Below are 27383 nucleotides of genomic sequence, written 5' to 3' on the forward strand. Positions count from 1 at the left end.
ACGCCACTCACGTTATCATCGACGCCTGGGCGGTGCACTCCTGGACGCCGTCTCACCTCGACGGTTTTGGACGTCGCCCATGCTGCCATCGGCCCGTGGGTGGCGCGCTCCGGAGCCTGTATGGCCTCTCCTGCCTTCCGGGGATATCCAGACGCCACTCACGTTCATCGACGCCTGGGTGGCGCGCTCCGGGACCCTGTCTGGCCTCTCCTGCTTCCCGGGGATGCCTTCATGCCCGCCGCCGCGGCACGTCTGCCTGCGGCCGGGTTGCTCTCCTGCTTCCCGGGGGGACTGCTCCTCTCTTCCGGGGATACCTCGACGCCTGCCGAGGACTTTGTGCCCGCCGCCGTTGTGCGTCTGCCTGCGGCCGGGTTACCCTCTTTCCTGCTGGGTTCTCCGCAACACCTAGTGCGGCCCCCTTACGACGGCCCGCCCCCGGTGTGGGTGCTCTCGCCCTCATTAGGGCCCCTGCCCTCTCCTGTGGCCCCCCTTTCGTGGCCCGTTCCATGGCCCGGTCCTCACCTGCGGCCCCACCCTCCTCGGCCCTTGTGATGTTTCCTCCACGGACGTGGGGATATATTTTTTTGCCATGTTTGAATTCTGGGGGGGCTTGTGTGGTGACCACCTATTTAACCACTCGGACATAATTCATACTTGGAACTACAGTTGCGGTTATTGTTCCCACACGGACATGTTATGGGTTACCTATAAATAGGTGTGCCCTCTTGGCTCTCTCTCTTGTCGACCCGGGCTGCGACCCGACAACATGTCCTTTGCAACTTGTGAATAGATTACTATTCTTGCACCTTCCTTGCACCGCCTCTGACTCCATATCTCTCGGCACTACAATACTCCTAATCACGTTTAACTAAGTTCCATTCTCAATGCAGTACATTTACTTGATATTGAGTATATTTACAATGTGGTATTAGTACTTTTAGTCAATTAAAAAATACTTTATTCCACCACTAACATCAGCGACCTGAAGTCCATGTTGCCAATCAGCTGTAGAGTTAGAGAGAACAAGTTCATCAGAGACCTGAGACAGCATTGTTAAACTGTTAGTAGGATATCTGCGTGCCGTGTGCAGCAGGAACGCTGGTAACCAATAGCACTTGAGAAATTCCCACAGAATTCCAATCTGCCAGTCTGATCCCCCCTCTGGTGATCGCCCAGCGTGGAGTATGTGAAAGAATGCTGTCGTGACAGAGCAGGACACCGGGGCCCAGTATTCCCAGATCAAGCATCCTCAAATGCCCTCAGAGCTTTCTTTTTTTTATTGACATACAACAGTAAAAATCGGATCACGAAGTACGACCAAAGACGGTGCTCAGAGACCCCGAGATAGTGTTTAGATAAACAGAGACGCTGGATGTCAAGAGTCGGACCTCTCCCACTTTCGGCATGCCTGAGAGGGCTCCATTGTCTTGCCCAGCAGCTCAAACAGCCCTGACTAATTGTGATGAATGTTCAACCTCTGTCTAAACGAGGGGAATCTTTCAAAAGACATGCCGGCACGGGGCCAGAGGAGCATTTTCCCATCAGTGAGACAATCAGCCAGCGTCGCTACACAGCGCCGCTGCTGGTCAGGGCACTTTGAGAGAAAGGGAATCTTTAAAGTGCAGGTAGGGTTTTATTTTGAAGTGCCATGCTTTTTGGTTGAGCTTTTTCCGATCAAAAATCTTTGTATTGCGTTTCGACAATACATAAACAGTGTTTGTCCTTTAGAGATGGAAAGCTAAATATATGCATACAAATGAGACAGTGGTCTGTACTGATTGTCTGTATAAAGAGAAACAAATAATGACAAAGAACACACACAAACAATAACAATGACTAAAGGAATCCCCTTCTGTACATTCACTGCCAGTGAGCCTCATACACACGATTGTTTATCAGGAACATTGATTAATATATGCGTGTAATACATATGCATAATATAAATACATGCAGCAAATACCTATACCTATTGTTGAGCTTTTTAAGTAAGTTTGGCAAAGCCCTTCAAAATAAAAGCCCCCTCCATGTATCTTAGTGGGTTCTCACCGTGCATTATGTCATTGGGAAACTTTTTTTTCTTTTCTCTTGCAAACAAAACCTTTCCTGCTCACCCTCCGTTTCCCTTCTCTATTGTACGAGCCAGCTGACAGGTGGAGAGGGAGGCCAGACCTTTCCTGGTATTCACTGTCTATGAATATCTGAATGCATGTCACATTTTAAAGATGAACACATGTTTAAGGCTGGGAAGCACCAACAAGGTTTTTTGATACAACAACATTTGAGAATGATTAAAGGTGGGGTAGGTACATTTCAGAAACCGACTCGAGATACACTTTTTGCTATATTCCATGGAATGCTCTTAACATCCCGATAGCAATGAATATCTGAAGTGCTTTGACAAAAAATCCATAACAAAATTTCATCTGTAGAAGCCGTAATACTGTAAAAAGTACAACGGATTGGATGGCCTACCTGCCTGTCAGCCTCCCATCGGGGCACAAACTTATCTCGTGCCCTCATTGGTCATGTGCGTGTTCGTGTGTGTTGGAGGAGGGGCTCTGTAAGGAAGTGGCAGATTTTCTCCGGTTGTGTATTTTCAAATTCTAGCGATCTCGAGCCGGTTTCTCAAACTTACCTACCCCACCTTTAAATGTTAACTTATTTTAAGCCTTAAATGTAGTCTTTAATCTTAATTAAGGTTTAGTTTAATTATGTTGCACAACTTTAAACTCCAATTTTACACTTGAGGGGGTACAACTCAATATAGTGGGTTTACCAAATCAGATTAGTTTGTAATTGTGTGGAGCTCTGGGGAATTTTAAATTCTGGATTCACTGATTTTAAACCTAAACTCTGATTAGAACTATTGTTAGATTAAATCAATCCTTGTTGGATTACAGGGATACGTTTAAAGTAATATTAGAGATTACATATATGCATGAGTGATTGATATGTGGATAAATTGCTCACATATGGTTCCAGTTTGAAGGTGATTGATGACTGAATGTCAGAGCACTATGCCGAGGGAAGGATAGCTGAATGGTGCCACCGTGTGGTAGTATACATTAATTGCAGTACTGTCCACTTTTAAACACTTTACATGCAACTCACTTTGTATTTAAAGCTTTGTCAATTAATCTGCAACTAGTTTAACAAATGTTTCAAGCAATTACTATTTGGAAGGATTCTCTGCTTTTGTGCGTAATTTGAGCAAATTAAATCACGAGGTCCAACACATTTGATGAAATCCTGATGAGTTTTAATGATTATTTTTGTTTCTTACTTTTCTTTTATCTAAAGGGGCAAACAATGAATTAGGTAACTGTACAAAAATAGTAGAAAGACAATGCGTTCTTCACAATTCCCACAGGTTGATCTGAGAATAGATGACACTAAAAGGAAAGGTAGTAAATGCTGTAAACACAACAGATAACATTTTGTTACAGGTTATAATGCAGCTTTTCTTTAGAAATTCAAATATACAGATAACAAACAACATTTGCAGATCAATATGTTGACAGATCTTTATTGCACGTTCTTACTTTAACTTCTTATGTTTATAGAAAAATATATTATATACGGTATGGTAATATCAGATACTCTATAACGGAATTCAATACATTATGACGGAAGATTGCTGTTTTTGAACCACATGCACTTATATACGTTATTGTACTTGTGTGTTTTCAGTTTGAAATGCATCGACAACAAAACTATTGACCACTACTGAGGCATTCCCAAGAGAAGGTTTCTGGATAGTGAGGTGGTGGCAGTCGACGTGTCTGAACTCAGCTGCGAAAAGGCCGAACAGACCGAAGAACAGCATGACCAGAACCCACTCACACACCGCAGCCCCCGAGGGAGAGCCGGTGTTGTAGAGAACCACCACTGAAGAAGAGAGGAGTCAAGGAGCGGGGCACTAAAGAAATGCATGACGTAAAGTATTGAACAGTGATTTAAAGGTCCCTTATTATGCTGTTTTTCATCAATATATTACAGCTCTCAGATATATCCAGAACATGTCTCTGAAGTGTTTGCCTCCAAACACCAAACAGATCATTGCAGCATTACCCATAATCCCTTCTGTTTCAGCCCTGTTTCCAAAGTGCTGATTCTCTGTCTGTTACTTTAGATGAAAATAAGGAGCCCCTCCCCACACCCCTCTGAGAGAGATTTGGTTACTTTCCCCGTACCTTTTCCGTTTAGTTCCGTAGTGCCTAGAATTTTGCGAGAACTTAGTTCATGAGAACCTTTACCCCCATTTTTAGTGCCGTTAGAGAGGTGGTACTTTCCTGGGGAGAAAAAAGTACCAATTTCTGATTGGCTGGGCGAATTGCAAACCCCGCCCCGTAAAACTCTGAAAAGTTTTTTGAAGCCGCCATTGTATTTGCTGGCATTAGCATTATTAGCATTAGCATTAGCCCCGCGCACCGACGGAGAGAGAATAACTTATGGCAACACAAAAAAAAAACATGGGAGCGGTGGAGATGAGGAGGTGTCGACGTTCTGGCGATTTACTCTGAAGCCAGTCCCCGGGGACTTCGGGTAGCAGTATACGCCGTGAAGTTGTTTGCGGCCTGCCAGTAAACCCGAAGAAGAAGAAGAAGAAGAAGAAGAAGAAGAAGAAGAAGAAGAAGAAGAAGAAGAAGAAGAAGAAGAAGAAGAAGAAGAAGAAGAAGAAGAAGAAGAAGAAGAAGAAGAAGAAGAAGAAGAAGAAGAAGAAGAAGAAGAAGTGACGTCAGCGGCTTCGTTTGCGTAATCTTCCCTCAGGGACTTATTCCGGTGTGAACGCGATCGGCTCTTAGGCCCCGGCCACACGAGGACGAAAACGGTCGTTTGCGTTACTGTTTAGTGTCATATAGACCGTTCGGCCACACGAGGACGACCGAATACGGCACTAAACGACTGCGGAAACTATAACGGGATAGAACGGCATACGCAACGCTCTGGGGGGTCCAACGGCTCCGTGTGTTTACGCCCTATACGATCATTTTCTGATAATGATGAGGCAATAGCCCCGCCTCTCCCCAACTCTGCTGCTCACCCCCGCGTCAAAGTAAACTGCACCCTGAATTCAGATTATTTATCTTTCTCTCGATATGGACCTAAACGCGAGTGAAGTCTAATCTGACAGGACGGAGACACCTCTCAAACTCCCTAAACTAGTTATAAGTATGTTTATTTTTACTGTCGGCCGGGTCACTGATTACTGGATGAGCTGCTGCATGAGACAGACACTGACGCTGTCTGAAGAGAGGGAGGAAAAAGAGAGGCTCCGTGTATTTTATCATTATATTATATAGAGTCGTTATTCATTTGTTTTAAAGCTCAATAAATAACAAAGAAGACCTTTGACCGGGACTTTTATAATTTTGTCCGGAAGATTTCAACTTTAATACACGCTGACTGGCGAAAAACTCTGCCCGGTTCCCTCGGCCCCCACCGCGGAGAATAAACAGAAGGGCAACCATGACAACCATGCTTCTTCGCTGCTTTTGTGGAGGAAGTTACAGCGCCACGTACAGGCTCGGCATATGTCCTGCAGCTTCTCCAGCGGTTGGAGCTAAACGGAGCGGTCTCGTGTGGGCAGACACTATCCGGTGAATATTACGTGTGGACGGAAGCTTTTTTGCGATTGCGTTTGCGTTAATCCTATGCGTTTAGCCGTTTTTGTCCTCGTGTGGCCGGGACTAAGTTCCATGGGGTACTAAGTGCTGGGAACTAAGTGCGCAAAGTACTTGTGGTGCTCTAGGAGGAGATTCAGGTGATAAGGTGCAGGGGGGGGCGGGGGTGGTTACCTTGCTTGGTGATTGGCTAATGGTTACAAAAGCCAAAACATTGTTTATGACATCATAAAGTGGCCAAAATCTGATCAGCTCATTTTCAGAATGTCTTTACACAGAGCCAGGGGACACATGTTGATTTAGAAAAGACATGAAAAGGTGGATTTCGCATAATAGGTGACCTTTAAAACATGTAAAATGTGAATTTGCCACACAGGATCAAAGACTAAATCTTCCTATTTCTGAGCAATGAGATCGAGTTCATGTTCGTGTTCTCAGCCTCTCTTCCTCTTGTGTGTGTTTCATGTTCTGGTTTGTGGTTGTTTGGGCGCCATCAATATGAAGGACCTTTTTAAAATAGAAACTGTACATGTCTCGCTTTATACAGCCTTAGTTAAATCTGTCCTGCAATCTGTCGCGCAAGTACAGTTTTTATTTTTAAACAAATAAATACAGCTGTAACTTGAGATTGATTTAGGTGTGGCAACGACATATTGAAAACGTAAGCTTAAGATAAATGGATTAAATAGAAAAAACATAATTTATAAAACAGATAAAAGAACCTAAAAAGTAATGGACACATTGTTAAAAAGGTAAGATAAATGATTAAAATAGATCAAAGTCATTCATAAACACTTGAAATAGTTAGCTTACTTAAGTTATGGATAAATAATTCAATGGTTAGCTTCAAATTAGTAAATTGTTGTTTTATAACTAGAAATAATGTTTGTTAAAGGTTGAAATAGATTGCTTAACATAATGGATTTTGATGAAACTAAAGCTCATTCATTTTAAATAAGTATAAATGAACACCTTTGGACTGACTGGGTTACAGATGAACACTTTAAGCTCAACATAACTTAGATTTTATTTACTCCGCACCAGACACTTTTTACGCTGCGATGGACAGTCTAATGTAAATTCTGTGACTGTTATTTGTGTATATATTGATTGTTGTGCTTTTATTTAGATCTTAATGTGTTCATATGTATAAATGTGTCTGTTGATTTTTATATATAGGATGTACATATTTACATACATATTTTTATATATATTTGTTTTTGTATTCGAGATTGTGGGAAACGGTATTTCGATCTCTCTGTCCGTACACACAAACTGAAAGATTGACAACAAAGTTGACTTTGACTTGACTTTGAAATAGATAGCTAAACATAATGGATTTTGACGAAAAGTAAGCTCATTAATGTTAAATAAGTATAAATCGACACCTTTGGACTGACCAGGTTACAGATAAAACCTTTAACCTCAACATAAGTTAGATTTTACATGTACTGGATGTGTTTTCTCTCATGCAGACAGACAGTAAGGATACTCAGGACGACCAGCAGGGTGCAGAGGCTGCAGCAGAACGCCCGGACCGGCCCGACCCAGCAGCGGTCCTGAGACGGACCGGCCCTGTAGGTCAGGAGCAGCTGCACCCAGAAGTAGGCCAGACCCAGGAAGAAGGCCAGGAACGCTCCCAGCATGTGAATGCTCTTTACGACCGACTGCTGCGAGGCAAAGGCAGAGCGAGGAGAGACTTCAGTCAGCACAGAGGGATTATCGGGGCTTAGATTTCATTTATTTTAACATGTATTTATTGATTTTTTACATTTATCACATTACACAAACACAGATAAATAATAATAAACAATCAAATAAAAAGTGTGCAGTTACTAGAAATCAGTTTAAAGTACAGACTGAGAATATAATTACATTTGCAAATTAACAAATTTAACAAAAATACAATAAAAGCACATCCACAAACAGAGCAGAGTACAGCTTACTATTCTCCAAATAGCCGAACCATATTCAACATTTCCTCACAGTAGTTTAGTGTTTTCACTTTAACCTTCCAAAGCTTCTGCAATGTCCCCATGTTTTATGAATTCCAAAAACACTTCCCAAACGGTGAAACATTCAGAAGCTTTCGTCCCTAGTATACATGTGAGTTTCTCAAGAGCCAGACTCAAAGTGAAATTGTTTAGCCAGTGGCCCAGGGAGGGGCAACCAACATGTTTCCAGCACAAAGCGATTGAGCGCCTGGCTTGCAGAAGGCAAAGGTTAACGAGGTTTCTTTCCGTAACCGATAGCGAACAGTCTTCTGGATAAATGCTTAAAATAAACGGCTTAGATTTGATTATTATTTACTTTTGTAAGTTGTTACCTGGAAGTTGCCAATAATGGAGATGCCTACAGAGGAGATGAATCCCAGAATAATACCGGCGATGTTGGCCTTTCCATGATTACCAAAGTCCTTCACCTGCTGGAAACGGATGATGACGATCCACAGGGCTGCGAGACAGAGAGGGGAGCAGAAGAAACACATTGTCAACAAACAGTACCACCACTGGTTCACATGTTGGGATAACAAAAGAACCATTACCTCGAAAATAAAATAAAATAACGATTTAAACATTCAAATCAGTTCTACTGCAGGGTCAAGAAGACTAAAGTATGAGGAACAGAAATCTAGCAAATAATCAGTATTAAATAAAAGGGAAAGCTCACTTTATACAATCCAAATAAAGTACACAATAAAGGAAGAAAAGATAAATAGCAGTGTTACAGCTTCTGCTAGTCCAGCAATGACATCATTAAATCCATAATGACCTAAAACAGAGCAGATGTTGCACATCTGGGAGAAGAGACAGCTCTGAGGGTTGTACGATCCACACTCGCTGACGGGATGTGAGAGAAAAGAAGCATTATTATTAACATTAACTCCTACGTTAGGATTCAGGGTGACGTTTTACCTTAGTTACTGTTACCGACCTGATGTAAGGGAATCCTTCTGTGAGGTTGACTGATCCGTTCGATACCGAAACAGCAAACCTAGAGGGAACAAACACACATATTGGGTGTTAGAGAGGAGCATACATTTTACTTCATCATTTTATTTTTTATTTTGCTTGGATGGGGAAAAAAAATTGATTTTATATTTAGTTATTGGACTTTTAAGCAAGAAACAGACCAATGATGGATCTACTGACAACATATGTCAGCTTTAGATTGTTGTAAGTGACATATGTATAAATAATGTTACCAAATGTTATAATACATTGGTCTTCAACACAGGGCCCCTAACCCCCGAGAGTGTCTTTGGAGTTACTGCCAGGGGGGCCACACCATTATTGTCCGACTTAAAATTAAAATATGTCTGACACACATTACAGTTACATGAATTCAACATAGTATCAATAATTGTGAATCACCATGACCACCGTCAACGAGCATAAAGTCATAAATGTGTGAAAATAAATATAAGGCCAATGGATACAGTCGAATCGAGATAGCTGAGGAAAGACACACACACACACAAATATATATTTATATTATTTACAGTATTTCCATATGGTGTCTGCTGTAACACCTGTTCAGATTTACTAGTGATCAAGTGAGCAGCCAAGTCTTAAAGTGAGCTATAAGTAATGTATAAATGGTAAAACTGCTAAAAACTAAATAATGAATACAATGACTTACTATAGTGCCAATGGAAACGTGTTAAAACAGCTCAACAATGATAGGCACCGTTGACATAATAAGCTTAAAGTTATGTTGAAACACAGTATACTGTAATAAAATGGACAGACTTTACATATTTAGCTAAAAGTAATGGACATTTTATTTGAGTTCTCAAGAAAACAACAGTTCCTCCGTCGAACAGTTTGGATACATGAGATGTGATTATTAAATGAAACCTCAAAGACACCAGCACTTATTCAATAAGGAAGCTGAATACTCACACAGTCCAGATGCCCACAGTGCCCAAGACAGCCTGGCAGATGGGGAGCAACGCCCACAGCCACATGTTGGTGCAGATGGGGGGGGAACACACACACCCACACACACTTCTGCCTTACAAACACAGGAGGTCAAAGGTGAAGCAAAACTCACAGGGAAGCAACAAACCTCACGAATAAAATACTGGTTCTTGTGTCAAGAAGCTGTGTGAAGGTGCAGCTCTCTGTTGAACCCGCACTCAGAGCTTCATTCCATCATTGCCATTTTTACCATAATGACACTAACAGGTGTTACGCTGCTGTCCAGATGTTTCACACACACAGTGAATAAGCCATATAACATCACTAGGATCACAATGCTTACCTATGTGGTTATTTCAAGAGTTAGCTGTGCAATAAAATGGTCACAGCAGATTTTTCACTAAAAGCCCCCCTTTATTCCCTGCGTTGTGGTGCACTACACCGCGAGTTACGGTAAGTTACGGCTTCTTCTGTTTCGGGGCTGGGTTAAACTTTGAGCCTTTTAGATTTACAACCTCTTGAACGAGTTCCTCCCAGATCTGACGGTGGGTTTCCTCGGTTTCACAGTTTACCTTTTCCTTTCCGGGAACTGAAAGCTAACCACAAAGTCTAAACATTAAACCACACAGTACAGAGCAAGCAGGGCCGCCTTAATGCACGGGCTGACCTGGGCGGAAGCCCAGGGGCCTACGGAGATCAGGGGCCTATTATGAGCCAATACAAAAAAATTGAATTACAAAAAAAAAAGTTTTTTATTTCGGATGTTTTTAAAAAACATTTAAATAAACAAAGTCTTGGCTTTCAGAATATGAAACTTTTATTTCCAAAATCACACGATAAATACATTTTTGAAGCTTGTAAAGGGAAGATGAAAGCTCTCACTCGCCACTCACTCCTCCTCCCTCCGGCTGAAATTATGAATGTAAGGCGTATAGTAATCATAGATAACACGGCAGGGTCCGTTACAGTTTGTTTTCATCTGGTTTCAAATAAACAAAGTCTTGGCTTTCAGAATATTAAAATTGTTTCGGCAAATTCAGATGATAAATACAACGTAGAAGCTTGTGACGGCATAATTACAAGCGGAGAACGGAGTCACTTGACGTTGCAGCAGGCATAACAACAGCCTGTGTGTATTGTGTTTGTTTCCCCGGGAAACAAACACAATACACACAAACGCAAAAATACACAAACACACACACTCGTGAGCTTCTCCCAGACCAGTAATCCAAACGAAAATATCTTCCCTCCGTAGTATTTTGATCATTTGCTCCGCTAATCAATCAGATCGATGGATTCCAGAGATGACTCCGAAACAGTCAGTGGGCACCACTTCACAGCCAATCAGAAAGAGAATATGTTTCACATGTGACTTATTCAAATTGCGAGTGATTGAGTGACAGATGAAGGTTGTTTAGGAGAAAAAGTTTGAGAAGAGAAAGTTTGAGTGGCGCTCGGGAAAGGAAATTGTTGAGGGAAAAGGAGTTTCGAGACAAGCTATTACAAAACATGCCGAAGCTTACAGGTTATTTTAAACCTGTAGGCCAGGATGAGGAGGAAGGACAGATGAGTTCTGTACCGAGCGGCAGCGGTGCCGGCCGCGGGGCCTCTGAGCCAAGTAGGCCGTCTGGTTCTGATAGCGATGGAGTAGCGGGAGAGGAAAAACAGACAGGAGGGAGGGAGGGGAGGAGATGGACTTGCTACGTGGAGGGGAGCCAACGGCAACCGGACAAATACATGAGGGAGGCCCGATACGTCACTCATCTGGAGGAGAGGAACAGGCGCGCGTAGAGCAGAGTGGAGAAGTGCGATCACAGAGCCTGCTGAGGCTATAAATGACTTTCATTTGTTGTTTAACTAGGGGGCCTACAAAACCGATCAGCCCCAGGGCCTGATGGCAGGTTAAGGCGGGCCTGAGAGCAAGGAGTGAATGAAGCGCGTCCGCAGCAACCTGCAGTCTCAGGAGGATCGTTATCAATGTGAAGTAAGGAAGCAACGGATTAATAATTCACTAAAATATTTACATTTCTTTTCATGAAGCGGTAACAAATATGACCATTGGTACCCCGTCAATAAAGATAAAATGAAGTCCTAAACATAATTTCTGAGCACATTAATCACTGTTTTAGTTTTTTTTTTTAAATAAAAGCCAAGTTTTCACATTGGCGGTTTTGGGGCAGTGGTTAGCGCGTTGGTCATTAAGGGGCGTTGGTGAACTTCAGTTCGAATCCCGCCTCGGCCGCCACTGCGTCAGGACGTTGTGTCCTTGAGCAAGACACTTTACCCGCATTTTCTCCTGTGGGTAATGTCCGCAGTAATGACTCTTACAATGTGTAATATGTCTAATATGTGTACTTGTAAAGCGCTTTGAGCACCTGTAAAAGCGCTCTAATAAAAAAATGTAATGCATTATTATTATTACATTCTAGTCCATTTTTATTTAAAAACCGCAGGCAGAAATGAAAACAGTGACAGAAATGTATTGTATTTTTTTATTTGAGATTCAGTGTTCACAACCAACATGACGAGGACTTGTCTTTTGGCGTGTGTGTGCGCGTGCATGTGCACATCAGAGCTCAAGCTCAATTTTGACATCCATTTTAGCCTTAAAAGGCTCCAGCAGGGGGCGCACTTCTTCAGACAGGAACCTGGTGACCTGGACGAGAAAACAGGGAAGAAATAAAGAAAGGAATAGATTATTTTACCAAATCATTGTCATACATTTTGTTAATATTAAGCCTCAAACGGCTTCTGTGAAATATCTAGACAAGATAACTGATTCATTCAAGGTTTATTGTCATCACAAAACTAGGGTGTAATTATGTAATGTATGAACTTAGGTCGCAGGTTCCTCAACAGATAGACAAGATAACCGTCTTAATAATAACTCACTTATCCTATTTCTGGGAAAAACAGAGAAATAAGAAGAAGAAATCAAATTCAAATGTATCCTGGTAAAAAACAAACATTGAAATAGTTAAATGAATTACAAGGAATCAAGTTACAAGATGATAATGTCTTATCATTTCATGGAAGGATCTTTTAAACGAAATAACTGGAATGGAGAGCTCTTGATTTTTGGATTTGGATTTTTCATAGGTTTGTTTTGACCGCCCTGTAACCCGTTCTTAAAATCAAACATTAATAATAATACATGTATTTTGTAAGTGCTTTTACAGGTGCTCAAAGTCGCTTTACAGAGGTAGTAAAAAAGGACAACAAATACAAATAATAAGTCCCATTAAAAGCCAATAAAACAACAATCACACATTAAAAGCCAGTTTGAAGAGGTGAGTTTTTGTTTTTCGAAGGTCATTAATACAGAGATATTCAACATAACCTGAGAGCTGTTAAATAAAGACGGGGGGGGGCGTCAGTGTTCTACCTGCTGGGGGGCGCGTCCGATGAAGGTCTTGGGGTCCAGGACTGAGTCCAGGTGCCCGAGGATGGGGGCGAAGTAAGGGTCTCTCTGGACTCTGGCCAGCAGGTCGTTGTCCCCCCCCTCCTGCTTGACCACAGCCGCCGCCTCCTGGGACAGAACACGGATCTTCTCGTGGCAATCCTGAAGGAGGACAGTTTTATTTTAAGTTTAGGAACGTCAACTTTTGTCCAAACATATCCAATCCATCTGTTGAACCTTTTGTCTTATATTCAAAGTGAAAATCATGAAAATAATGCAAATTGGTCGTGATGACCTGGACTGGAATTGGTCAAAATGGATCAAAAACAATGAACACAGGCCATAAGAATGTTAAACACCTGAACTTTTGAAAGAACATCCATAACATTCATCTGTCTGCAACTTATATATATCAATATACCAATTACTTGTATATAGACTGCACTATTTCTATTCTACTCTATTTTATTTACTTGCACTATTATCGGTGTTATTGTTGCTGCACAGTTGGAGCAGCCTGTGACCTAAGCTTTTAATTGTCATAACTACACTGTGGCTAAGTACACATGACAATAGAAGCCTTGAACTTCGTGAAAGTGGAAACTAATATGAATATATATGGCAGCTTTGGAACATGAATGCAGTGCCGCACCTGTCTGTTTCCCCCGGCCTTCACCATGGCCATGATGATGTTCTCCGTGGCCATGAAGGGCAGCTCGTGGCGGATGTGCCTCTCGATGACTTTGGGGTAGACCACCAGCCCCTCTGTGATGTTCTGCAGAGTGCTGAGGATGATGTCCGCCGTCAGGAAGGACTCGGGCAGGGAGATCCTCCTGCACATGAGCAAGAAGGAAACTGTTAGGAAAATATCACTCGTCACCGGCTTGAGCTTCAATATCAGGATCCATGTATCTGTGATCCTCTCCAGAATGGAAGGAGTCGTCACATACAGAGCATCCACTAGTTCCTGAGCCGTGTCCTTCACATGCTGATATCCAAGAGAGGGAGTCACACAGTCACAAGATGGAGGAATAGAAAGCAGTCTTCAATGTTTAGTTCAGATTAGCTCCACGTCAGAAATGAGCATGCTTGTCACATGTCTCTCTCCATAGAGGCTGAATCCTCATGTTCATTACAGAACTATCATGTGCCTAAAACAGTCCTGAGGCTCTTCTAGCTAAAATGTTCGATAAATAACGAGCAATTACTTTACAACCACGACGGTTTTTGCACTACTAAATGTTAAATACTGTTAATATTTACATTAGTATATATATATATATATATATATATATATTATTATGCTGCTGTGTTTATTGTAAAAAAAACAACAATTTCCTTTGGGATGAATAAAGTCCTATCTTATCTTATTATACATCCTCTCATGTACGCAGTGCATTCAGTATTTTCCCAACAGAAACATTGGTTTATAAGAAGAGGAAGCAAGAGAGAAAACCCCTTTTATCTGTGCGTGTGTTTGCGTGTGGCGTTGACCTGTTGGCGCTGTCGTCCAGCGTCCTCTCCAGCCACTGGACGGAGGCGGTCTGCAGCGGGTCGGACAGCAGCGCCACCAGGTGCCGGGCGAGGCTGCAGCAACGCTCCGCACGCATCGGGTTCCTCTTGTAGGGCATGGCACTGGAGCCTGGGGGGATGGAAGACAATGTGATGTCGATAAAGGCTGCACTGATACCGGCATAAGGCTCGTCTCGATTGAATATTTCACCTCCTCCTTTCCCTCACTCGTGTCGCTTCCTTACGTCTTAGCTCCGCCTCCGTAAGATGCGAGTGAGCGACACGAGGACAGAGGAGTCCTCAGGTATTAATTGGGACGTCTGTTAATGATGACACAGCACAGCTGTATCCCCTCTCATCGGGCTTAACTGAATAACCCTTTAGAACCGGCCCATTTCTTGTTAAATATGTATTTAAATGAATGAATCTTTCTCTTGTTAGTCAAGGAATTCAATGTGTGAAGGTTGGTCCTGCTTTAGTGTTCCGTTGTGGTGTAAAATGTACATTTCAATAAAATTATAATGTGAAAGCCTTTACTCTGAAAATGTGAGTCCTGTAGATCCCCACATTCAGGACTGTGAATTTTAAATAATTTAACTCCTGAATATTTTAACACAAAACTATAAAATAATTGTTATTTATCAAGATCTAGCCATTTATTAAATAGCTTTCTTAATAGCTATGTTTTAGTGACGTTGAAGATCATTAAACATGACTTAAATTCTTAACCTTAAGAAATGAATTGCACATAATAATTCCGACGGAGCTGTGAGCACTTAGACATTTATGTGATGCTTTTCCACTCATCTTCCAGTTCTCCGTTTTCCTGTGTTGAAATGGACCAGCTGTGAAGGTGGGGGCGGGGCTTGTATACGCGAGTAGTGAAAACACTAGCGTAGTCTGCTCTCGTGTATCCTCCCTTTCGTCTCCTCCCTCACCCCTCCTCCCTCACCCCTCCTCCCTCGCCCCTCCTCGACTCCTCCGTGTGCATTTCAGCTATTGGGACGTCCTTCAAAATGGCGCGTCTTGATCGATTTCCGGGTCAAGTCCCAGAGGAGGGGAAGAGAGGAGTCGAGGAGGGGTATTGGGACGAGGCTATAGAGTGGTGCAGTGACGAGTCCTAAAACCCGGAAGTGAGTTAGAATATTACCACTACCGGTTCCCTCGTCTCAGAGCCAACGGGGTTTCTCCATAGGGTTTAGGAAAATAGCTGGAATCAGGTCTGTGGTTGAAACACGTTGAAGAGACGGATCACGTTTTGTTCTACGACATTGAACACATCAGCAGCTGGTGATTTCTGAAGAGTTGACGTGTCTGAAAAACGATGGTTGTTACCAAGTGGCTGAATAGGACTACAGAAGTTGTCGAGGCCGTTGTACGTCATTACGCCGAACACGTAAACACTCCACTAAGTTTCTTTGCCGTGTTCTGCTTGAAAGCAAGTCCCTGCCTCCTTTAAGCTGTTAAAACAAAAGCTTCAACCTTTTGAATATGGATCTCAAGTTGTTGTGACGTTGAAGTCGTGCTGCTGCTGTACTCGGCTGTAGTTCGTTTATAGCATAACGTTTTGCTTCTGGCGATTAGATTTAGGATTAGAAAATTATAAAAGTAGAGTAGACATTATCCGGCTGAACAAAACGTGCATTTATCAAACAGGTTCCTTTTCCACAGATCTTATTTTTTACAATATTCCAAAATCCAATGGAGAAATCTCGTTGCCTTTTTGTCGAGGGAACCTTTGCGCAGCTTTCTTCCAGGTCGGCCTACAAAGATACGTCGTCCCTGCACCACTCTATTACAGGATAATAGAAGATAAGAAGATAAGAAGTATTTTATTGATCCCAATCTGGTAAATGTTTACGTTGCAGCAGCATAAAAAGACAAGGCATTAGAGAACTTAAAAGACTAGAAAGAAACATTCCAAAATGCAAACATCTCAAGTAGAAATGAAATGTGTGTAATATGTGCGTGAATGTACCAATCTGATCTTTCTCAAACGGCTCCTCGATCTCCTTCAGGTTGGCGAGCAGGCGGATGTCTGTACAGATCTGCAGAGGACAGACGGATTAGAATTAAGCATCAATTTAAAGTTGTCAGGTCCAAACACAATAGATTTCCTTCAGACTCCACTAGATGGCGATGTTTCTCCATGCGTCTCCTCCTCCTGCAGCTCACCTTGTGCACAGAGGCTCCCATGCTGGCCAGGCTGGAGACACAGTCCACGTCCACCTTCCGGCTGTACGTCTGTCCGGTCACCAGGTAGGCTCTGTGGGCGAGGGGAACAACATCACCGGGGTAATAGCAGAGCAAGTCTCTATTATATATATATATTATATTATCTATATCTTATTGTGGCCCTGGCATTTAACGGTTTAGGCAAGGCAAGTTTATTGATAGAGCACCTTTCAACACAAGGCAACTCAAAGCGCTTTACAACGATGAAAGACATTAAGAAAATGGCATTTAAAAACAGTCATTAAAAAGCAAAGATAATAAAATAAACATTAAAAGACAAAATACATGAATAAAAGATAAGATGTGAATAGTTCAAATATTTCAAAAAGAAAAGTCTTCAGCCTGGATTTAAAAGCAGTCAGAGTTGCAGCGGACCGGCAGGTTTCTGGGAGTTTGTTCCACATACTTGGAGCATAGTAACACAACATAGGCTTGTCTGTTTGTCATGTGGTACACATCCATCACATCCATCACACACATCACACTCCTTCCAGTGATTCTACTGAATATTAGAGGCAGGGATCGGAAATGTGTCCACAGAACTTACTTTTTGAAGCCAGCCATCTCTGTCACCATTCTGTCAAGATCTTCCACCTGATGGAGGGAAATTATTAAACGTGAAAATTGTAAACTTTGATTCGTATATACATATCTCTTCCTATGTCACTTTGAATTTGGGAACACTTTTTGTTCTTATGGACTATTGGTTCATAGTCGATGCAGGTGAGAAAAAAAAACAGTTTTTCTTCAAGAATTCTAAATAAACCGGGGTGAGAATTTACCAGCGTCCTGTTGTGTGTACAAGTGTCATCATGGTATTAAGTGTATAAGTCTTTCTCTTCAGTCCTTCAGTGTGCCATATACCTTCTTTATGCCACTTACCCAACTATGTTTAACTTTACAGTCTAATCGAGTTCAAAATGAAGATTTTCAAGATCGGTGTGAATCAAGCAAGGCTGGAACCCATCGCAGATGAACGTTGTTTAACCACAATTTTCATAGCAGAGTAAACCAGGCTGGCGATCTGTGATTTGTGCGAGGTGTGAAGTTACCATAACAGTCTGTGATACCATATATACACTTAGTGTGTTTGTACCTTGTCATGTTCCCCCTGAAAGAGCTGCAGGAAGCTGGCCTGGGTGCCGGTGGTGCCCTTCACGCCTCTGAAGCGCAGATCATCCCGAGCTCTCTGCAGGTTCCTCATGTCCATCGCCAGGTCCTGAAGCCAGAGACACGCTCGCTTCCCCACCGTGGTCAGCTGGGCCGGCCTGAGGCAGAGCAGAGTTCATACAATAAATAAAGTAATCCATAATAATATTTAGTAAATAACAAAAGACGAAACTGCGATAACAGGCTCCTTTCAACATTTCAAATAACTAGTCCGACAGGCCGAAACACCCTCTTGATTATCTGCAGTTAACACAACACTAAAGCATTCATTTTAAGACCAATTAAATCATATATACCGTACTTTTCGGACTATAAGCCGTGACTTTTTTCCCCATTTTTTTTGTACAGCTAACGGCCACTAGGGAACCTCCTAAATCTATGGATTTTAGAGGTAAAATTAACCACCTTTAACGCTATGGGCTCTATGACCAGTCCGCGCCCGCCACCTCTAAGGGGCGGGCTCCAGCAGGAAAAGCTGGAGGCCGGAAAAGAGTGAGACAGGTAGCGCGACAAAGTAAAGGTGGAACCGAGAGACAGAACGAGAGCAAGACAGACGGACAATTTAGCTGCTGCGGCTTATATGCAGGTGCGCTTTATAGTCCGAAAAGTACGGTACACAACAATTGTAGGCCTTATTTTAAACAAAAAAATACTTTCCTATCATTTAAAAACCAAAGAAAAGTAGCTATCCCTCAATATGTTACAACACACTTCAGATCCCATCGATGTCAAATTAAAATTCCAATGAAAAAGGAGCCCCAATTGAATGGTAATGACAGGAAGTGTTTTAAATGATGGTGAGAGTATTCAGTATTCAGACTCACTGGTAGTGTGTGAAGCCGAGCGTGGGGAGGTCGGCATATTTCTCCGCAAAGTTTGCCAGTCTGTCAATGACTCTGGCCAGCTGGAGCAGAGAAAACAAAGGGTCTTAGTGCATGGTTATTGCATAATACACTCTGTATAACCTTGCATGTTTAGTTTCTTTATGGATGTATGTGTCGTGTGAGAAAGAACGACTGCAGTGCTTATTTCTACTTTGTTGACTTGTTAGTGAACAGCTGAGACCTGCAAAGACAGATGTAACAATGATGCATAACTGTGCGTGTTCCTGGCAAACAGCTGAGCCTCACCTTAGGCAAGAGGATGTCGAATCCGTCACGCAGCATAATCAGATCCTGAGGGGGAGAAACAAAAACAGGAGACATTTTAAAGGAAAGCACTACACATATAATCCTATAATGCTACATTGTGTAATGTAGATGGCATTTGTTGGAAATAGTGACCCTTTAAAGATGTTTTATTATTACAAGACAGGTGGGAGAGATGATATGAGATTACATTTTTAGTACTTGTTTTTAATTTCAGCTTGAGCAACTTAAAGGTGGGGTAGGTAATTTTGGAGGAACCGGCTCGAGTGCGCTAGAATTTCAAAATACACAGCCGGAACAAATCTGCAACTTCCTCACAGAGCCCCTCCTCCAACACACACGAACGTGCACATGACCAATGAGGGCACGAGATAAGTTTGAGCACAGATGGAAGGCTGACAGGCAGGTAGGCCATCCAGTTACTTTAGCCGGGCCGGCTCAGATGATTGGTCGTGCTTTTTACAGCGCCACGGCTTCTACAGATGACATTTCTTTATGGATGTTCAGAGCATTCCATGGAATATAACAAAAAGTGTATCTCGAGCCGGTTTCTCAAACTTACCTACCCCACCTTTAATGAGGCCCTATTATGTTGTTTGGGGTTTTGCCTCTCCTGGGACATTCGGAAACAGTTCTAAATTGGTTTGAATCCTACTTAAAGGATAGAAACAACTTTGTTTCTATAGGTAAATACACATCTGAGTTGACAAATATGACATGTGGGGTTCCTCAAGGCTCCATCTTGGGGCCTCTTCTCTTTAACATCTACATGCTACCACTGGCTCAGATAATGAAGAACAACAAAATAAGTTACCATAGCTATGCGGATGACACACAAATGTACGTAACAATTTCACCAGGAGACTATGCTCCAATTCAAACACTGAGTAAGTGCATTGAACAAATCAATGACTGGATGTGTCAGAACTTTCTCCAATTAAACAAAGATAAAACTGAGGTAATGGTTTTTGGAGCCAAGGCAGAACGTATAAAAGTTAGCGCTGAGCTTCAGTGTGCAATGTTCAAACCAACAGATAAAGCCAGAAATCTAGGTGTAGTCATGGACTCTGACCTGAGTTTCAACAGTCACATTAAAACAGTTACTAAATCAGCCTACTATCACCTAAAGAATATATCTAGGATTAAAAGACTAATGTCACAGCAGGATTTGGAAAAACTTGTCCATGCCTTTATCTTCAGTAGACTCGACTACTGCAATGCTGTCTTCACAGGTCTCACTAAAAAATCTATTAGAAAGCTGCAGCTGATTCAGAACGCCGCTGCTCGAGTCCTCACTAACACTAAGAAAGTGGATCACATCACTCCTGTTCTGAAGTCTTTACACTGGCTTCCTGTGTGTCAAAGAATAGATTTCAAAATACTGCTGCTGGTTTATAAAGCTTTGAATGGTTTAGGCCCAAAATACATTTCTGACCTCCTGCTAAATTAAGAACCATCCAGATCTCTCAGGTCTTCAGGGACTGGTCAGCTTTCTGTCCCCAGAGTCAGAACTAAACATGGAGAAGCAGCGTTCAGTTATTATGCTCCAAATATCTGGAACAAACTCCCAGAAACCTGCAGGTCCGCTGCAACTCTGACTACTTTTAAATCCAGGCTGAAGACTTTTCTTTTTGTCGCTGCTTTTAATTGAACTATTCATATTTTAAACTGCACTGTAACTTTTATCCATGTACTTTTTATTTTAATGTTTATTTTATTAGCTTTTCTTTTTTAATGCTTAATGTCTTTCATTTTTTGTAAAGCACTTTGAATTGCCTTGCGTTGAAAAGTGCTATATAAATAAACTTGCCTTGCCTTGTAGTGTGTTATAAAGATAATCACTAAATAACACTCGCGCTACTATTGGCTAGCGCTCCAATACACAGTGTGCGTGCGCTAAGGGGCAGGGCATCTCCAAGCAGTTGACCAATCACAACAGAGCCGGCCAGCTAACCAATCAGAGCAGACTGGGCTCTGGGTTCAGACAGAGGGTGAAAAGAGGTGCTGCAGCACAGGCAGTATGAGACAAATAAAGAGCTTTTTGATCATTAAAGCATGGAGACATGTCCCAGTAGAGCAGGGGTCGGCAACCTTTTTGATATGAAGTGCCATTAAAACAAATAAAAAGTATCAGCGTGCCGACAATACTGAATTATCAAGGGGGGGGGGGGGGGGGGGGTGAGGAGTTTGACGCTTGTGAACTGTCAACAGCAGGGTGGGGGAGCCTCGCTGCGGGGAAGCAGTGTGTGGACCTGTCAGCGCAACTTACACGATGCCGAATTTAACAAACACATTTAAATAATTGGGTCCATAATAATAAGGACGATCGTCCGTTCTCCAGAACACACAGATGGCCAGTCCGCCCCTTTGTGGCATATTATTTCGATGAGAGATGAGCAGATCGCCACTGGGCTTTCAACTAAAGACACAGCCGATCAGCACCACGGAGGAAAGTCGCCTGGAGTCAAAGAGAGCGGGGCTGCGTTGCGTGCATGGCTTCCTTCTGCAGGTAACGGGCAGACGCGCTCTGGCGGCGGTCTCGTTCAGGATCCGAAAATAAAATGTCAATATTTTGCACACTTATTCCTAGTGTGCCACTGGTTACGGTGCCGCGTGCCAGGGGTTGCCGACCCCTGCAGTAGAGGAACCAAATAGAAATATGAACCGGAAAATGAGCAGAATATGTCCCCTTTCATTTCCTATCTCTCTTTTGTCAATAGTGTTTTATTCAAATTCAAGCCTCCAAATATTTGGTAAAAGCATAAAACTCCCTTATCTCTGTTTCCTGTTCAGTCCCAGGCTTTTATTTTATTCTTTATATGTGGTCAGAAAGTTCCTCAATGTATCATGTCATTGTATATTTTGGTTTATTTTTGTCATTGCTATTACTGTAATGGTCTGTTATTATCATTAATGTTTTGTCATCTTCTTCGTATTTCTTTTGTATATAGCACCTGCATTGGTACTCTGTATTGTCTCCTGTCATTGTGTCATGTGTGGGAAAAACAAATAAATAAAGTGTTAAAAAAAGAAAAAGAAAGTTCCTCAATTGTAAAAATATGACATTGATTAGAAAGTGTGCGCTGTCCGGGATAATTACCGTGTTGTCTCCCACGTAGCAGGAGGTGGCGCCCAGGTGGATGATGGGAGCGGCGGCGGGGCAGCAGTGAGCGAAGGTGTGGACGTGAGCCATGACGTCATGTCGGAGTTTACGTTCCTCCTCGGCCGCCATGGCGAAGTCGATGTCCTTTTCGTGGCTCTCCATCTCCACAATCTGGACGTCGGTGATGGGCAGACCCAACGCCTGAGGAGGAAGAGGAGGAGAGTGATGAAGAATAAGATAAGACTTAATTTATCCCGAAGGAAATTGTTGTGCCAGAGTTACAAAAATACAATAACCACAGCAGCATAATAGTAAAACTGTACACTAACAGTGCAGTAAAAAGGAGAAATGAAATATCTACAGGAAACATCGACGGTCACATCGTTAGTGTAAATATTACCAGTTTTTAGTAGTGCAAAAAACCGTAGTGGAAGAATTAAGAGGTTGCTGATAGAGATGTACAGTCAATGTTATTAGAGCATGGATTTTGTTATGATTTGATATCCTTGTTCTATTAGGTTAAAATAGTCACGTCACTTTGGGATGATTGAACAGATGAAGACTTCTGTCCTCTCTGCAGTGTCGACAGGCATGTGCTCTCCTCGTGAGATTAGATTAAAGTGTCTCTGTCGGGATAAAGCAGTCATGTGATGGGACAACAGAATTGACAAATAGAGCCTGAGACCTGAATGAAGGGTCTCTGCAGATGTAAGAGTTTAAAGACCACACGGAATATCATGTAATAATCCACAAACTGGAAGAAATATGAAGAGAAATTGGTGGCCTATGCATCCAAATAATCCAGAGAACTACTTTAGGTAAATGTATTTATTGACATGTTTAAATAATACAGAAGTAATAGTTATTTATATGAGGTTGTAATGAGGCTAAATGTTCAATCTAAACATTATGGGTTGTTTTACAAAAGCTTTGAAGGCAGGGTTTGTGCAGGATTTAAAAAAGTTAAATGTTTGTAAGACATGGTTATTAAATGTCATTCTATGTTACACTCAAGCCTTTGAAGTATGAACAAAAACGAGAAGCCTATGAATTAAAGTTACCCCTAAAATTACTTTAAGTTCATGAATGTATTGACATGTTTAAATAATACAATAATCATAAATAACAAGTCTAAATCTAGCTAAAAGTAAACACTAAATCTTAAGAAGCTGGAAGTGAACGCTTCATGAATTTGCTTTAAAGAAATTCTGATAACCCTTTTGATTATCTGCAGATAACAGAACAGCAGAACATTATATATGGCTAATGAAAAGCATATTTAAGGCTATCGAGGCATTTTAGGCACTTTAATGTAAGACTGTGAGGGACTTTAAAGGAAGGTCAAAGGTCAAAGGATAGTCTGTTAGAAAGTCTATAAATAGTGACTGAATAAAGAAATATTAAAAACGTTAGGCTGAAACATGCAGCCTCTCCGGGTTGTTCTGGATCCTGTTACTGGGACATTCTCTAAATGCTATTTTCACACACGAGCCGCACAGAGGCAGCCACAGGCCTCGTATCTCTGCAGCAAGTCAACAGAACATCCCAAATGTAGAGAGGGTGGACTCTGATCAGCTGGGATTAGTGTGTGGACATGTGAGAGAGGGTCTGTCTCCAGTTAACCCCCTCCTACTCCCGTCTGCTTTAATATAGCTAATGCAGAATTCACTTTAAGTCATTATAAGATTTGCAGAATTAGCATTTGAGTGTTTTTGATGCCAAGAGAGGAATATTAAGCACATTTCTGCATGTGATGAGCCTTGATGCCTGTGTGCTAAACATGATGGACCTTAGAGATCACGTGACTGTTTCGTCTGCAAGCTAAATGTCAACATGTTCCAGAGGGTGCTTCTTTTTTTTTTAATAACCTATGACGGCATGGTTGCAGGCTGTGATACCAAACATTGCTCAATCCCACATTTTCATTAGTTTGAATTGTGATAAAGACCACACGGTTCCAAATGAAATTTAAATATGTAAGGTATTTGGGGAACTGTTAATGCACATACAGGATATTTCAATTTGATGGAGCATGTATATAAACTGATACAGAGGCTATTCATGTGTGATACTGTCAGACAGTGAAGGTTAAGAAGATTTAAAGAAGCTACTTAAGTGGACCTGCTACTGCACTGACACTGTACTTTGAACATTGTAAATATATTATTAACATTTTAAAATTGTAAACCCCGTTTATCTAGGCCCTTTTTGTTTTGTTTTATGTAAATATGTCACACTGTGAGACTGCGGGAAACGGTATCTCGAGATTTCTGGATGTATAACACATGTAGTAATTTTGACAATAAAGCTGACTTTGACAATGTATACATCTGTATATTGCATCAGTGCCAAAAAAAACTCAACCAGAAAATGTGTTACGGCTTGTTGCAGTGATGCTGGTGGATTTTTGCCAACATGTTCTGTCAATGGTTATCAGTGTAAAGAACGCAAACACGATATTTGGTGTAAAACAGAAATGAAGTTCAATATAACCGGTTTTCTTACTAGACTCCATCGTTATGAATAGTCCAGTAGTACCTGGTATACTAAAATACAAATGTACACATTTGTTAGTTGTATATAGCTCATTTTCCTCTATACCTAGAAGTTAAAACGTATGATTAAATTAGTAAATGTTCATTGTGTTTGTAAGTGAGGTGACAATCTAAATGTATTCATGGTTACTGAGTCAACTTTTGAACTTGAAAAATAACATGATTTCTGAAAAACTGTTGTATTTGTTGCCCTAATAGATTGTCTTGATACTTTATATGATGTGTTTAGTTCCCAGTTGTATGGTACAATGAGCAGAGATAGCACTTATGGTGACATGCATCATGCAGAAACTTCCCAAAGGCTGTCCCTCCTTAAAACTATATATAGAGCAGGGAACTTGATAGTGCTCTCTAAAGGTCGTAAACTTTAGTTCACTTACAAAGCATGACATATTGTGCATATAAACAAGAAAGGGCACAAGCTAGCTTTGTTATTTTTGCAGCTTCAATGTGTCAAACCTTCTCAGCCTTGGCCAGATAGATCCACAGTTTCCTCCAGGTGGTGAATTTCTTCCTGTCACTGAAGTTGTAGGCCATTTCCTTGCTAGCATACCTGGACACCAGTGGTGAACGGTACTTCATGAACTCGTCTTCTGCCTCCATGTTTGTTAAACGGGGTTTAGTCTGCTAACACACTAAAGTCTGCTCTGCACCTTCACACACACACACACACACACACTAGCTTCCGAAGTAGCCGACTGCAAATTGTAGCATCACATGGAGAGGTTTGCGACAGTACACGACGACGTACGCCGTGAGGTCAGCGTGCGACACTTTCTATCGGTTTACGGCAGAGTGGCAAGTCTAATTAAAGTGTTTGTTTAAAAACAGCTGCGACGCAACAGAGTTGAAACAACGCCCCATTACGTGAGAGTACGTCAACGGTTAGAACATTTTAGAGGTTTTAAAATATGATGTATGCACTATGAAGAAAATAATAAGCATATGTTGGTTAAACACGTGATTTTGCTTGGGTCGTTGAATGTATCTCGCCATATAGCGTGCATAATGAACCTGTTCAGGAGCCAAGGATGAGCTCAAACATTCAGGGTGATTTATAATTAGTACACCCACCATCCGTTAGAAATGACTCACAATCAGTGCTTTAAATTCATAGCAAGTATCACAATAAGATGCTATTTATTGAAGGTGTTATATATAAGCTGTGGCTGCATGTCTTATATCAATATTTCAATTCATTCATGCAGTAAAGCCCACATCCCCTCCCTGCTTCACACAAATGTTTTTGATGTCTGCAGGCTTCATATAAATAGCTGTGTTTGTGCACGATGATGCAGCAGCTGGGGAATACATCCAGCTGTAAACAGAGAACAGAGTGCTCCCTTTCTGCCCCCCTCCTTTCCTTATTCTCTTTCATTCTCTCCCTCTCTTTCTCTGTCTATCCATCTTTCTATCTGTCCTCCTGACTGCAGTCTGCATACAGTGCCGCGCTGTTGCTGCTGCTGCTGCTGCTGTGTGATACGAGCAAGTGGGAGGACCAGCTCTCTCTGTATTTCCTCAGGAAAAAAATGACGAGACATCTTCTTGGAGCTGCTGCAGCACGGGTGGATTTGGCTACCAGACTCCTGCATTGCACAATCTCTCCCCTCTAGCTCCGGCAGATAAAATAGACAAGAAAGGGAGACGAGGAGAAGAGCTGCAGAAGGGAAAGGACGAGAAAAAAAGGAGCCATAGTGGTTTTGAGGGGGTGTGGAGGGTAATAGGTTTGTTTTACTAAAGAGAAAGAGGGGGAGAGGTTGAATGGCAGAGGGAGGCAGGGGTACACAGACGATAGAGTGGGTTACACTGCAGTAGAATGAGGGTAAGGGAGAAAGAGAGAGTCGAGAAGCATTCGAGCTGCCAGCCTTTCAAACACCACTCAGGATCCGTCGCTTTCTGAAGAGGCTAGAAGAGGAATCCAACCGTGGAGGCGAGAAGGAGAAGGAGGAGGGGGGCCGAGGAGGAGGAAGCCAGAGGTTCAACACACAAGATGGCTGCTGTGTCCTCTGCCTCTGGACACTGGTGAGTAGGTTTTCACCCTTTGCTGCACACCTTCCCCCCCCCCCATCACTCATCATTCAGTCACAGCAGCATCCGGGGTAAACCCTCACAGCCATCTCATGTTCACGCAACCAAAACATCCTCAATACTGGGAAACTGTTGCTGGGAACAACTTCCTGTGTTTCACATCGAAAGTGTCAGCAGTGATGAGTAATGGGGGTGAATCAATTAACTTTCCTCACTCTATGTTCCTCCCTCTTGACATATTCACACAGAGCGGGCATCTACCCTCTTGCCTTCCTGGTGAACATTCATATCTCTGACGTCGTTTATCAAAACATGTATCCTCTTCATGTGATTGCTAAATCATATTGTGTCGGTGTCCACATGTCACTCTCTTTGGAAGAGGTCCAAAGTCTGTCCTTTTTCTGACCCAATTCTTTCCAAATGCTAGGGACAGATTAAGGGGAGAGAAGGGGATGAGGACAAGAGTGAAAGAGGGGGCGAGGAAAAGGAGGTATAAGAGGTATGAGGTAACAAGGAGCTCAGATAAGAAGAGGAACATCTAGAGAATGAGGATAGAAATAAAGAAGAGTGGATACAGGGGAGATTGAAAACACTAGAGTAATGAGAATGCAGAAGAACACAAAAAGACGTGGACAAGACCAGACTTTGGAGACAGAACAGGAGATTAGAACAAACCAAAGGACCA

At 42.1% G+C, this 27383-nt stretch overlaps 2 protein-coding genes across 2 annotated transcripts; both read right to left on the bottom strand.

Moving 5' to 3' along the window:
- Positions 1–3356: 3356 nt before the first annotated feature.
- tmem150b (transmembrane protein 150B) lies at positions 3357–10063 on the bottom strand. Its single transcript, XM_034089988.1, has 7 exons — positions 9891–10063; positions 9530–9641; positions 8559–8618; positions 8397–8464; positions 7951–8078; positions 7117–7294; positions 3357–3888 (listed from the first exon to the last, which is right to left on the bottom strand). The coding sequence occupies exons 2-7, from the start codon at positions 9592–9594 to the stop codon at positions 3668–3670; spliced, it is 720 nt and encodes a 239-aa protein (XP_033945879.1). The 5' UTR covers positions 9595–9641; positions 9891–10063; the 3' UTR covers positions 3357–3667.
- Positions 10064–12025: 1962 nt separating this feature from the next.
- adsl (adenylosuccinate lyase) lies at positions 12026–25436 on the bottom strand. The gene is made up of 12 exons (XM_034089725.2): positions 25130–25436; positions 22113–22316; positions 18995–19039; positions 18689–18768; positions 17791–17962; positions 17242–17288; positions 16635–16725; positions 16438–16507; positions 14442–14589; positions 13600–13780; positions 12933–13109; positions 12026–12203 (listed from the first exon to the last, which is right to left on the bottom strand). The coding sequence occupies exons 1-12, from the start codon at positions 25271–25273 to the stop codon at positions 12117–12119; spliced, it is 1446 nt and encodes a 481-aa protein (XP_033945616.1). The 5' UTR covers positions 25274–25436; the 3' UTR covers positions 12026–12116.
- Positions 25437–27383: the final 1947 nt, after the last annotated feature.

Source organism: Pseudochaenichthys georgianus, chromosome 8, assembly GCF_902827115.2.
Source record: "Pseudochaenichthys georgianus chromosome 8, fPseGeo1.2, whole genome shotgun sequence".
Classification (NCBI taxonomy): Eukaryota; Metazoa; Chordata; class Actinopteri; order Perciformes; family Channichthyidae; genus Pseudochaenichthys; species Pseudochaenichthys georgianus.